Source organism: Nylanderia fulva, unplaced genomic scaffold, assembly GCF_048542155.1.
Source record: "Nylanderia fulva isolate GAGA-0341 unplaced genomic scaffold, ASM4854215v1 Scaffold109, whole genome shotgun sequence".
Classification (NCBI taxonomy): domain Eukaryota; kingdom Metazoa; phylum Arthropoda; class Insecta; order Hymenoptera; family Formicidae; genus Nylanderia; species Nylanderia fulva.
The window spans coordinates 49,731-64,602 of record NW_028189291.1 but is presented as its reverse complement, the minus strand read 5'-3'; the positions used below and the strand labels follow the sequence as shown (position 1 = coordinate 64,602).

At 26.7% G+C, this 14,872-nt stretch overlaps 1 protein-coding gene across 1 annotated transcript; it reads right to left on the bottom strand.

Annotated features, from left to right (window-relative positions):
* Positions 1–559: 559 nt before the first annotated feature.
* Positions 560–5,892, bottom strand: LOC114930834 (uncharacterized). Its single transcript, XM_029302689.2, has 3 exons — positions 5,042–5,892; positions 3,840–3,976; positions 560–2,223 (listed from the first exon to the last, which is right to left on the bottom strand). The coding sequence occupies exons 1-3, from the start codon at positions 5,199–5,201 to the stop codon at positions 2,008–2,010; spliced, it is 513 nt and encodes a 170-aa protein (XP_029158522.1). The 5' UTR covers positions 5,202–5,892; the 3' UTR covers positions 560–2,007.
* Positions 5,893–14,872: the final 8,980 nt, after the last annotated feature.

Below are 14,872 nucleotides of genomic sequence, written 5' to 3'. Positions count from 1 at the left end.
TTTAAAATTTAGTTAAATCATATATATAAGCTGTGATTTAAAAATTTTCTTAATCTCTATTATGTACATAAGGGTTAGTACATAATCTTTTATGAAGCATGTCAACATCCTTATACAGTGATTGATCAAATTTTAAATTATTATATTAAAAATTATGCAGAATAAAAAATTGCATGCACTTTTATTATTTCGTCTCTCACAAAACTGCAATGTTTTTATGCTCAAATTTTGACATTCATTATATGCTATAAAGATACGATTTCATAGTATCGCTTGTCGCAGCAATGGGTGGTCACGTAATTGATTTTATTGCTATTTTGTTGTTAAAAAGTTGAACTGGATCCAATTTTTAACGATATCGCTGTCATACAATAAATTGTGAAAATAAGTGTGTAAACATAGAATTGCAAGATGTAAGTACAATAAATAAATAAATAAATAAATAAATAAATAAAAACATATATACAGATTTCTTATACATATACTAATTTAGATCAAATACTAATAATATATATAATTAAATGTGAGCGACGAGCGACAACATGAATACGTATCTTAATTCACATAGAAAATGTAATTGCGCTATGTGCCCATGATATAACATACCTTATGATTCTAGCAGCAACGCGCACAATGGCAGAGAATCGTTACTCTTTTCCCTATATACATATACACACTTCTAATGTATAGAAACATCGTTCGCGAACAATTTAGCTCGTTTCTAAAGCGACGAGTCAGAAAGTTCGCAACAAAATTGTAAATTCATTGCCTTAGTCTCTCTCACCCTTGTTACCCTCTTTTATATTATCCCTCTTTCCGTTTCTCGTTTTGGGACAGCTTAAAGATAGCAGAGTGTAAAAAAGGATGCAAGTTCTTGCATAGTTGCTTGTATTCGTTAACTTCATTTATACAAAAGGGTCTCCTAAATAAAACTACGTAAATTCGGAGTACTGGACGCGTTATCGGAATGCATAGATTCGTTCTTTCCTGACTTTTTCTTTTCAATTGCTTTCTTCAAAACGTATCTCTCCCTTCTTTTACTGTCTTCTTTTTTCAATAGCGAGGCGGAAGAGTGCTGGATACTCGCATTTAATTCGTTTTGTTTATAAAAGACGCGTACAATGCGCGCATACGCAGTGGCAGTTTTTATTCATTTCTTTCTCTAGCCTTTTGTGTTCCTTTTCGCGTCTTTATTATTATTATTATTATTATTAATTATTATTATTATTGTATTATTATTATTATTATTATTATTATTTATTATTTATTATTATTATTATTATTATTATTATTATTGAATATCGCAAATGTATATCACATGATAAATGCAAGTTAAAAAACCAAAAATGAGAAGCATTTTATATTCTTATAAAGATTAATCTTCACAAAACAAGTTGCAGAAATTTTGAAACTTCTAAGCCTTTAAAGTCCAATATTTTTGGAACCAAATGAATTTTCAACAATCTTGGTTTTTTATATTCTCGAATATATATATATATATATATATATATATATATATATATATAATATATATATATCAGATTAGATCTTTTAATTCAATTTTAATGCAATTTTTTGCAAGCAAAAAGTTTCCTTACAATGTTGCTTTTCAACGAGCAAATTACATTGACACGCGAACTCAAAAGCGCTTATCGTATCTCATTATTCAATTTCTCTGGTCTAAAGAACTCTCGCAATAGCTCTAAAGAGACTCATCGCCACTCGAACAAAACAAATGATATCCTTGAAGAATGACATCAGAAATGTGAACAAAACCTTAAAACACCATACACTCACGCTGAAGTCATCATAAACAGTGCGCGGATTCAGTATCGATTTGTCCACGATCGACGCGGATGGATAAATTTGCGAGGTATCCGACTCATTCTTCCTCAATAGATTGTACTTTTATAAGTCGACTAGCGGTTATAGTGGCTGCTAGCTTGATTCACTCGAGGTGGACACGCGCAGCTGACGCTTGCCGCGCCTTTGGGGGTGCGAGTGGTCCTAGCTGCTGGTAGAGGCAATAGGGCTGACCGGGCTGAGAGGGCTACGCGCAGAGTCCCTTAGAACACCAGTTAGCGTCACCACGAGCTTGCGACTGCCAGCATGATCGCGGTGTTCGCCTAACCAGATGCCCTGCCATGTGCCTAGGGCCAATTTACCGTCTGTGATTGGGATACTCAGTGACGAGCCCAAAAAACAAGCCTTTACATGTGCCGGCTATAAAACATTAAAAATAGTTAATTAATTAGTTAGTTACTTGTCTTTATTAATTTCCCAACGGGATTACAATAACTTCCATTTTCATAGATTAAACATCTTATTATATATGTACATGATATCCTATTTTATTTTTGACAGTCAAATATCTCGATATCATGTAATTTTAGAAAAAATGTTTCAAATGAAAATTATATGGTTTCAAGGAAGACATAAACAGTGACAATGATTTGATCTTGGCTAGTTGTTTGAAGATCATAAAAGGTCACTTTTAATTTCTTAAAAGGAACCATCCTTTTTTTTTAATAAATCGATTCTTTATAATATTCTACATAAGTTAGAAGGTAAGATGGCAAAAAAGTGAATAGTTTACGAAATATTTTACTTTAGTTTAATATAAACTTACATAAACTATGAAATATTTATTTTCCGATAATCTTACTTCAATACTTTTTTATAAAAGTAAATTTGTATTTCATGAAAAATACTACTGTTCAACAAAAAAAATTAAGCAAAACTGAGATTAGTTGTTTCTTATAATTTTTTGGATACTGAATATGAATCTGATTTCCAAATTGTTCCATCATATTATCACAATTTTGTGAAATTTTAACTAAAGTTGCAAAAAAGAACTATTTTCATAAACTTTGTTATATTATGGCTACATTATGTGGCATGCTAAAGAAGTTTTATTGCAATGAAAATAAAGTATATTGTTAGGACTTTCAATGCACAAAAGGAGTTTCTAATGTCGATTATGGTCAATAAGATGGCTAAATGGGATGTATTGCGAAAGTTAGCTTTAGGCCATTGACGATTTACTAAATATACTTCAATTATGTTTAACTTAAAGGTTTAACTTAAAGGTCTTTAGATCACTAAATACGAATCCAACGTCAAAATTGTCAAATTCAAAATGGTCAATATGATAGACTTATAAAAAAAAATACATTTTTTTAAATTTTGGCATTTCCCAGAGTATTGAATACCATTTTAAATTTAATAATTCTGATATTGAATTCGTATTCAATAACCTAAAAAATCCTTAAATTTAAATAAACAAAAACCATTTAGTTAGGCCATCAATGACCTAATTGTAAGTCATATCTAACTTCCATAATACAGTTCATATTTAACCATGGATTTCTTATTAACCTTAAAAATTCCTTTTGAAGATTGTAAGTTCTAAACACATACTTTATTTTGATTGCAATAAAACGTCTCCAGCATCTCACATATTGCAGCTATAATATGACAAAGTTTGTGAAAATAACCCTTTTTTTGCAACTATAATTGCAAATTTCTTATAATTGTAACGCGGTGGAGAAATTTGGAAACTAGATTCTTCAGCATCTAAAAAACTATAAGAAACTAGTCGTGTTCTTATATTCGAAAGTCATTTTTTTTAACAGTGTAATTATAGAGATCTATTAAATTCTATGCAATTTTGATATTAGATCAATTTATTTAGTTTGTTAAATCAAAATACATCAAACTTTGATATTATTAAAAATCAATATAAAGTACTTATTCTTTATAGAGAGAATAACATAAAGAGAATAATAAAAAGTAAAGCATCTTTAGAAAAGAAATATCTTAAGAAATTCTGAATTTACCATATCATCAGGCCCTTCACAGCTATGTCTGTATTCCAAGCCTTCAGGAACTATTTTATTAAGCATCATTTCCATATCATCTCTCACATCTGGATCCCAGCTCTCATTTAACGCTAAACTAGCCGAAGTGTGAAGAACTATAGAAAAAGTATTGTAACATTTATTGCTCCATTGATAAAAAAACACACACAAACATATATATATATATATATATGTGTGTGTATATGTATACTGCCGGCTGAAAGTTTGGATACATTATTAACAGGACTAATATTTTAAAAAAAATTTACTTTAATTGGTGTAGTTCATAGTTACATTGAAAAAATGATTTTTTATATTTATTTTTTAAGCTAGGTCTACAATGAGTCGTATGTCGCAGTCGGATGTCGGAACGTAAGCGATGGTCCAATGAGGAAATTTTGTTTTAGAAAAAGAAATTTTCTCATTGGACCATTGCTTACGTTCCGACATCCGACTGCGACATACGACTCATTGTAGACCCGGCTTTATGTTTATTTTTATATTTATTTTTTAAGTTTATTTTTATAATATTTATTAATCATTTAACAAATAATTATTATTTTATAATAACATCTATAGAAAATATAAGTAAAATAACATTAACTTTGATCTAACATACTTTTAACAAAAAACTGTTAAATTTTCTTTCTATCAAAATACATATCTTTGATTTTAATGATTATTTTCACAAATTATAGCATTCTTTCTACTAATTTATTATGTAAATATGTATCCTATCTACCCATTTTTGTGAGCGCAGAAGTAAATATTTGCATTACATGCACTCTTGTGACATTTTCTATGAATTCTTTTATTAGAGATCAGAAAGGTTTAAATATTTAATATAGGAGACTTAGAGACTATGATTAGATTAATTGATTCATAACAAAAAAGCTTCCTGGCAAGTAAGTAGATCTTGTTAAATACAAATTATATAGAGGTATATAGACAAGTGTATCCAAAATTTAGCTGGTAGTATATATATATATATATATATATATATATATATATATATATATATATATATATATATATATATATATATATATATTACATATATATGTTGCAATTATAAAGTGTAAATTGAACAAACTCTAAATACTAGCCTGTCAATTTCTAATCACTTAAGAAAATACATGACAGGCACAATTAGAACGTTAGTGATAGATTAGTTCACTCACTTTGAATATGGCAGAGACCAATGGAAAACTGACAGAGCTCAGGGACCTGCCTGAGGATTTCCTCGGTAACAAGGTGAACGCCCCGATGCTGCGGTCTGAGATTTATTTTGGTCTGGAACCAGCCGGAGCCGATTTGGATACCGCGGTTAGAGGAGGCCATGGCACACAATTAAACGATGATGCACAGACAAGAAGGGAGAGATATATATATGTATATACATATATATATTTATATATATATATATATATAAAGGAAGAAACCTAAAGGTTTCCCCTAACACTTGATTTTTAATTACGCGGTGAATTATTCCAAGCGGTCGATATGGGATTCCATTTTCCCTCTTGATGTTTATAGATAATCTATCGCGCCCCAATTTCTGTCGAGCGCTTGTTCGAGCCACGAAGGGTTAGGTTAAGTTAGATTAGGTTAGAAGAAAAATAGACAGAGAAAAAAGATAGTGTGAGCGAGAGAGAATGAGGAGAAAAATGGGAAAGAGAGGTAAGGAGGAATCCAATGTATAGCGCGATGTGCACGACGAACACACGCAACGGCATTCACGCACTCAACAGCAGTAGCAGACACGCGTATATACGTACGAATCTGTCATTGCGATCTGTCACTTGCTCACCCACCTACCTATGTATATATTGACACGCGGCGGTTAAAGATAGTGACAAATGATCGGATCGCAAGCTCGTAATGGAATATCACGGGACCACGTGAATAAAGATATTTGAAAACGACCGGACGGCATACGCGTGGGACGCGACCGCGTGTGCCGTGCCTGCCGTGCACTTAAGCCCTTGGCGTACAAACGCAAATGGCGGCACTGCATACGGCATTATACCCCGCGCATGGCCGCATGGGCGTACATACATATATTTTTTTCACAAGCAACGTTCAGGCTGTTACAGTCCATAGCCGTATAAAATACATAGATAGTGCATTAACTGTCGATAAAAAGAATATATATATATATATATATAGGGTGTCCCATAATTCGCGAATCACCTTTCATGGGCAGATAGAGCGTGTTAAACTGAATAGAAAATTTATGTATCATTTTGCGATATTCACAATAATTATTGAGTTGTTTATTAAAATATCTAAACGATTAAGCAGGTAGAAAGCATTATTTGATCGAGAGGCGGCGTCATGCAGCGAGCGGCGACCAATGTAGTGACGCCGAAAAGTAAGATGATACTTTTGATACTAAAGCGGGGAGCACACACTCTTGCATAAGCGCATAAGCATATGCATTAGAAATTTGATTGGTTGAATTTCTTATGCATACGTTTATAGACTAATCAAGAGTCTCATGTTTACGGTTATGCGCCTATGCAAAAGTGTGTGTTTCCCGCTTAAGGGTCGACAGGTCGGCCGGCCAAACTCCGAATTGATGTTGGAGACCTCGCGCGGTGACAACGCGAAACTCCGATTTCAGTGTTGCCAACGCCGAGAAACCAATTCTCGGGTTTTATGTAGTGGTGCATGTCTGTACACGTACATACACTATTGCATTGCTCACGCGGACGCACCGTAGAGAGACAAGGACCGATAATTACGTGTTCTCCTTGTTCCTCTATCGTACCGGTATTCGCGAGATACGGCCTGAAAATGCTTTCTGGCCTTCCGTAGCAGAAGGCAGTAGCGTAGCAAGGCTAATAAGTACCTACTTTTTGTAAATTTTATATATGCTTATGCACATATGTGCGTATATATATATATATATTATATAAGGGATATGTTGATTATTCTTGATTTCTTTTTGATTATTGATGCTATTGTATCATTTGCTCCAAATACTTATAACGTGAAAGAACGTTGAGTAATGTATAATCAATGCAAGGATGTTCAGTATATCATCCAGTAAATTAGAGTTCAAATATTTCAATATCAATTTTTTTATAGTATATATATATATATATATTAAAATATAGAAAAATGATAAAAAAATATATTTCAGCGATTTAAAAATTTTTTAATATATTGAAAATATTTTTACTACATACACTATATATATAAGTGTAAAATAATTCAGAAAATAAATTTAAAAATAAATTTAATAAAAATCTACATACCAGCTGTGTGCATGTGTGCAATTGATTTATTACTTGAAATTTATTTACGGAATTATTTTGCATTTATATATTTATAGTGTGTGTAGTTGTAAAATATGATTAAAATATTTTCAATATCAAATTTTTAAGTTTATCGCCTATATACAAATATATTTCTATGATTTTTCATATTCCAATATATTATAAAAAAATTGATATTGATATATTTGAACTCAAGTTTTTTACGTGATTAAATATTCTTGCATTGAGCCATCATACGTTACTCGTAAGTTCTTTCACGTCATAAGTTATTATGTAGCAGAGAGAAAGAAATGAGAGTTATACAATGTAACATCAATAATCGGAAAAAATCAAGATAACGGTTGTCATATCTGTGTATATATATATATATATATAAACTTATATATTATATATATATAATATTTCATTTATTTATAAAATACATTTTCAATTCATATTCAACCTGAATGATATTTTCTATATGCTTATGCTATCCTCCGATCTATCCCTAACAAATTAGGAAGTGTAATTGCATTATTATCATTAATTATTATCTTATACTTTTTACCTCTAATTTCTATAAAATTTAATTCATTATCACATTTTATCCTTTAAATCAATATTTATTTTGAATTTTCATTAATATTTTTATTCTATTAACATGAGCAGGAGCTCAACCTATTGAAATACCTTTTATCATTATTAGACAAATTTTATCATTATGTTACTTTCTTTATTTTATCTTATTACCTTTCCTAATAAAAATTTGAGATTTAATTATTTTTAAATAAATATTAAAAGATTTATCATTATAAATAAATTTAAAATATTAAAAATAATTATATTTAATACTTAAATTTTTTATAAATTACTATTAAATTAAGGTAATGATCTTGAATTTAAGTTTATGTTTTGAAAACATATTAAAGAAATTTTAATTTTTTATTAACTTTTAAACATTTAATTTTTTTTACTAAATTATTATTTATAATATAAATTTAAATCCAAAAATTAATAAAATATAAACTAAAATTATTGGTAAAATAATTTTCCAACATAAATATATTAATTCATCATATCGTATTCGAGGAAGTATTCCATGTATAAAAATTACTATTCTACATAAAATATTAATTAAAATAAAAGTTAAAATTATTGAATATTTTAATAAATTTCTAAATATATAAATTCTAATTAATCTAAAAAAAATAATTATTCGATATTCAGATAAAAAAATTAATGTAAACCCACCCCTAAAATATTCAATATTAAACCCTGAAACTAATTCTGACTCACCTTCGATAAAATCTATAGGACTTCGATTTAATTCAGCTAAAATCCTAATAAAAAATATAATAAACAAAGGATATAAAACTACTATATATCATAAATAAAATTGATAATTAATAAAATCAAAAAAAGAATATCTCTCTCTTATTAATATAATAACTAAAACAATTAAAATAAATCTTACTTTAAATGATAATATTTGTGAAACTGATCGTATTGCCCCTATTTTTGAATAAATCGAATTAGCTGATCATCCCATAAAAATTATAACATACCCTCTAATAGTTATAAAACAATTATTAATAAAATAGAATAATTTAAAAAATAAATATTAGTAATGTAAGGAAATACTAATCATATTATTATTAAAACAAATCTAATTATAGGACATAAAAAAAATTATAATTAGATTTATATACATAAAATAATTCTTTATTAAGTAATTTAATAGCATCACTAAAAGATTGAAATAATCTTATAAATCCCACTTTATTAGGTTTTTTACGAATTTGTACATATCTTAAAATTTTTTGTTCCAATAAAGTTAAAAAAGCTACCCCAACTAATATAATTAATAACAAAATTAACAATCTTAATATATTTAACGCACTATAAAAATATAATCTTAAATTTTGACAAATTATTACTTGTATAATTTTTTTCTATTATACATCATTTAAATTCTAAATTTAATACATTTAAATTCTGCCAAAGTAATTTTATTTATTTACATATATTTAATCAATTAAATTTATTCATTAAAAAAAATATAATTTGAAAAAAAGTCCTTTCGTACAAAATTTTCTTAATTTTATTATAGATAGAAACCGATTTGGCTTACACCAATCTGAACTCAAATCATGTAAAATTTTATTAGTCGAACAGACTAAAATATTAAACTTCTTCATTTAATTTTTATTTTAATTCAACATCAAGGTCGCAATCATTTTTATTAATATAATCTTTCTAAAAATATTACGCTGTTATCCCTAAGGTAATTAATTTTTATAATAATTATTATAAAAAAAAAAAAATTTCTTAATTTAATAATCAATCCTTTATAAAAATTTCATTAATTAATGTTAAAATTATCTTTAAATTAAAGTTTATTTTATTTAATTATCCTCCCAATAAAATATAATCATTAAAATAAAATTTATTTCCTTAAATAAATTTAAAAATTATATTAAATTCAATAGGGTTTTCTCATCCCATAATTTCTTTTAAGAATTTTAACTTAAAATTTAAATTTTAAATCTACAAATTGAAACAGCTTTAATTTCATCAATTCCTTCATTCCAGTTTTCATTTAAAAAACAATTGATTATGCTACCTTTGCACAGTCAATATACTGCGGCTATTTAAAAATCACTGAGCAGAAATAATTTTAAATTATCAAAAAACCATGTTTTTGTTAAACAAGTAAATTAAAATTTTAATTTAATAAAATAAATTTGCCTAATTCTTTAATTATATATACATATATATTTTAAATTTAAAAATTTCTATATAATTAATATAAATATACTTATACTATCATTATTTATTAAAATACTTAATTTATTTAAAATATTTTTTTATTTAATTAAATCAAATTTTCAAATTATTATTATATTTAAATTAGAATAATCCATTCCATAATAAATTATTAAATTTTTATAAAAAATTTTTAAAAATAAAAAATATTTTTCTATTTAAATCATTTATATTCATAAAAAATTTTAATTATAATTTATAGTTAATCCCATAAATTTTTTACATAAATTTACTAATTAAATTTTATTATTAATTTAATTAATTGTAAATGATTTATATATAAATTAAATTTATATAAAAAAAACTAGATATCATAAAAGTGGATTAAAATATCTTTTTCAAATAAATATTTAAAATAATTTTTATACATTAACTTTAATATTTTATTTAACTCATTTTATTCCGAGAAATTTAAATTATTCCAATAAACAACAAAATTTAATAATCCCTGATACAAAAGGTACAATTAATAAAATTTACTTTTATTTAATTAATTAATTTATTTTAAATTTTCATTTACATTACTTATATCTATAATATTTATTTAATTTTTTTAATACTTCAACAATTCAAAAACTAACTCTATTTAATTTTTTATTATAATTTTATTTAATTAAAATAATCACACACACAAATCATATTAAATTTTTCATAAATATTTAAATTTAATTTTTTTTTAATTTTAATAAATCATATTAAATCATTAATCTTTTCCATGTAAATAAAATATTTTTAAATAAACTAAAATTTTTTTTTATTTTAAATACATTTTCCAATATATTTACTTTGTTACGACTTTTCTTACAAATCATAATTAATAAGAACGGCAGGCAATTTGTACATAATTTAAATATAATTCAACTTATAAATTTTTATAAATTTACATTTAAATCCTTTTTAAATAATAAATTTAAATATAATTTACAAAAAAAATATTTTTTAATATAACTCATCTAAATCTTAATAATTCTACATTTTGATTTGAATTTAATTTATAATATAAATTTATAATTAAAATCTCTTAATTTAATTTTCAACAATATATAAAATATTTATATTAAGTTAATCCATTTGTGGATTATCAAATTAATCAACAAGTTTTTCTAATATAATAAATTACCGCCAAATTTTTTATTTTTAATGCTTTACATTTAATATTTAATTAATTTTATTTTTATTTAAATAATAAGGTATCTAATCCTAATTTCTTTTTAAACTTAATTAGAAATAAATTTTCCAAAATAAATTTTTTTTATTAACTAAAATTATTACAATAAAAATAAAATATCGACGGCAATCGGAGCCTGTGCGGATGACATGCACAAAATTAATAAATTAAAATGAGATCTCAAATCAAACTCATTTATTAAATTCTAAACGTTTCGACCCACTTCGGGTCTTCTTCAGTAGCTGCAAAATACAAAGAAACAAAAATAGAAGATAATCGGTACAATCAGAAAATTATAAAACTCGTATACATACAATCCGCAAATAAATTAAATATCATTCTCCTCCCTATTCAAACCGTCCGGCCGTCGGAGTGTCTCCCTAACGGTGACCATCGTCAGGAAGGAAGCAGAGCCGTGACTCCCTTACCAACACTAATCAACATGGTATAAATTAAACGTAGAACAATTCACAAGAATTAAAAATTAAAAACCGGGAAGAACACTCACCCCGACAGCAAAAACAGAGAGAAGACGATGCTACACGTGACACATCACTCTAACGACTGTGCGGTATTCTACCTCGACACAGTCGATACATATATACGCAAAAAACAAATATAAAAATAAAATATGAAAATAAAAATAAAAATAAAAACAACTAAACTAATCGGCACTCATGTCAAAAGTCTAACAAAAAAAACCCGGCTATGTAAAATCACAAAGCTAGATTTTGGTAAATTTTTCTATTAACAGATCAAGATTCTCATTTAATTTATCAGTGTCGCTATGTAAATTTAAACTATTCCTCTGACGTTTTATGTGGATCATTTCGGATATCAAACGTTTACCTAAAAAAGGCTCCTCGTCTAAGACTTTTACATCCTCCCAATTAAATTCATGGTTCAATAATCTATGTTCCGATATGACTGATAATTGTGACGCGTTTCTTTTTATGTTGTTGCGATGTTCTTTCATCCTAGTTTTCAACAATCTACCCGTCTGCCCTACGTACGACGCATCACAATCCATACAATCAATTTTATAAACTACATTATTATGGAGTTCCCTTGGTAACTTATCCTTGTGTACTTTAATGAATTTACGGAGACTGTTAATTGCTGTATATGATGGAATGACATCCAAATCACGTGTAATGTCCTCGATTCTCTTCGATACATTATTAATATACGGAATATTAAAGTACGAAACTTTTTTCTGCGTTGGAATCTTGTCATTGCATATATTTGCTCTATTGTTATGCAACTTATTATTATAGCGGAAGAACAACTTTTTTAACCGCGCTTGCAAAGTATGAAATATCAAATTGAGAGGATAATTATTAGACAAAAGAACTCCAATCATAGACTCAAAGTTACCTTTATGGAATTTCGGATGAGATAGCCAAAAAACTCTATCTATGAGGCTGATAATGGTGCCTTTTTTATGACAGAGAGGATGCTGCGATTCAAAATTTAAATATCTACCTGAATACGTCGGCTTATGAAACAAATCAAACTCAATGTTCCCATTATTTATAATAATGGTGACATCTAAAAAATTCAATCGGTTGTCAACCCCCTCCTCCATGGTGAACTGCAATCTAGGATGGAAAGAATTGAAAGTGTTTAAAACTATTTTAAGCATGGAGGGTGGGGCCGCCAACGCGATATCGTCAACATATCTAAAATAAAATGGAAATGACAATGGAATCGCAGCAATCGCTCTACTCTCCAAATCTTGCAACGTGATATCCGCAATGATCGGTGAGAGGGGGAAACCCATAGGTGTGCCAAAAGTCTGTTGATAACATACATTATTAAACATAAAATAAGTCGAGTTCATAATAAAACGAATTGCCAATAAAAATTCATCTCGTGGAATAATACACTCTTTTTCAATAAACCCCCATCTGTTAATTAAACTATCAATAGCCATATCCAATGGTACGTTGGTGAACAATGATGCAACATCTAGTGAAACTAGCTTCACATCACTATCCACACATAAACCATTTAATTTGTTCACTAATTGAAAACTATCAGAAATAGCCGAATCAGGTTTCGGAATTGCCTTATATATTATCTTATGTAAAAATTTTGCCAAGTAATAAAGAGGTGTATTCCTAGATGACACGATGACACGTAAAGGGCAATTCGGTTTATGCACCTTCGGCAGACCATACGCTCTCGGTAAAACTCCGTCCGTGCAGTTCAAGGATTTATATGTTGTTGAAGAAATGTAATTCTTCGTTTTCCATCTCATTAAAATTCCGTGTAATTGATTAATTAGGTTCCTAGTCGGATCTTTTTTAACAACAGTATAAGTATCCCGGTTTTTAATTTTTAATTCTTGTGAATTGTTCTACGTTTAATTTATACCATGTTGATTAGTGTTGGTAAGGGAGTCACGGCTCTGCTTCCTTCCTGACGATGGTCACCGTTAGGGAGACACTCCGACGGCCGGACGGTTTGAATAGGGAGGAGAATGATATTTAATTTATTTGCGGATTGTATGTATACGAGTTTTATAATTTTCTGATTGTACCGATTATCTTCTATTTTTGTTTCTTTGTATTTTGCAGCTACTGAAGAAGACCCGAAGTGGGTCGAAACGTTTAGAATTTAATAAATGAGTTTGATTTGAGATCTCATTTTAATTTATTAATTTTGTGCATGTCATCCGCACAGGCTCCGATTGCCGTCGATATTTTATTTTTATTGTAACACAATAATTCGAGCCGAGATTAACAGTTTTTTTATATTAAAATTATTACATTTCACTATAAATAAAATTTAAAAAAAATATTTAAATCTCCTTTTTATATTCTTTAAATTATTAAAATTATTTATTCTTATCATCAGTTTAACCGCAATTGCTGGCACCTAAATTTATTAATAATATAAATAAAATTATCTATTATAATTTTTATTAAAATAATTATTTTAAATATTAATTAATCATTAAAAATTATTTAAATTTTTAAAAATTTTTTTATAAAAATTTATTTATATTCAAATTTTATAATTAATTTATAGAAAAAAAATTATTTCCCTACCTTATTCACTAATTTATCATATTTATCTAATTCATTTATTTTTTAATCAATATATAATTTAAATTAATATTAAATTTAATAAACATTTAATTTATATATTGACTAAAAAATAAATATGACATTTCCTACCACATTCACTAATTTATCATATTTATCTAATTCATTTATTTTTTTATTTATTTATAAAATACATTTTATAAATAAGTAAAATATTATACAGACAATTTATTACATAAATTTTTTTATAAATATAATAAATTATTTATTATATATATTTTTATTTAATTATTTATATAATAATTATATTTTAATATAAATTACGCACACGGATAAGAAATATTTTACATTTGCTCATCCCATATAAAAATATAAAAGTAATGGAAATTAAATTTTACATTAATTTATACTAGTATTATGAGGTAGTTAATACATGAAAATCATATAAGATGAATTCTGTACATCGATTAGCATAATATGATTACAAGTCAATAAATGATTTTGCTAATATATTATTTTGAATAAAAATTAAAAAAATATAAAAACAAAAAGAATGAAATTAATACATTTTCTTCATTCTTTGTTTTCTTCTTCTATTAATTATTTTTTCTATTATTTGAATAAAAGATGTATCGTGTGTAATAGATTAAATAGATAGATAATTTATATAAATATATAATTATACGTTTCGAAATTTATATA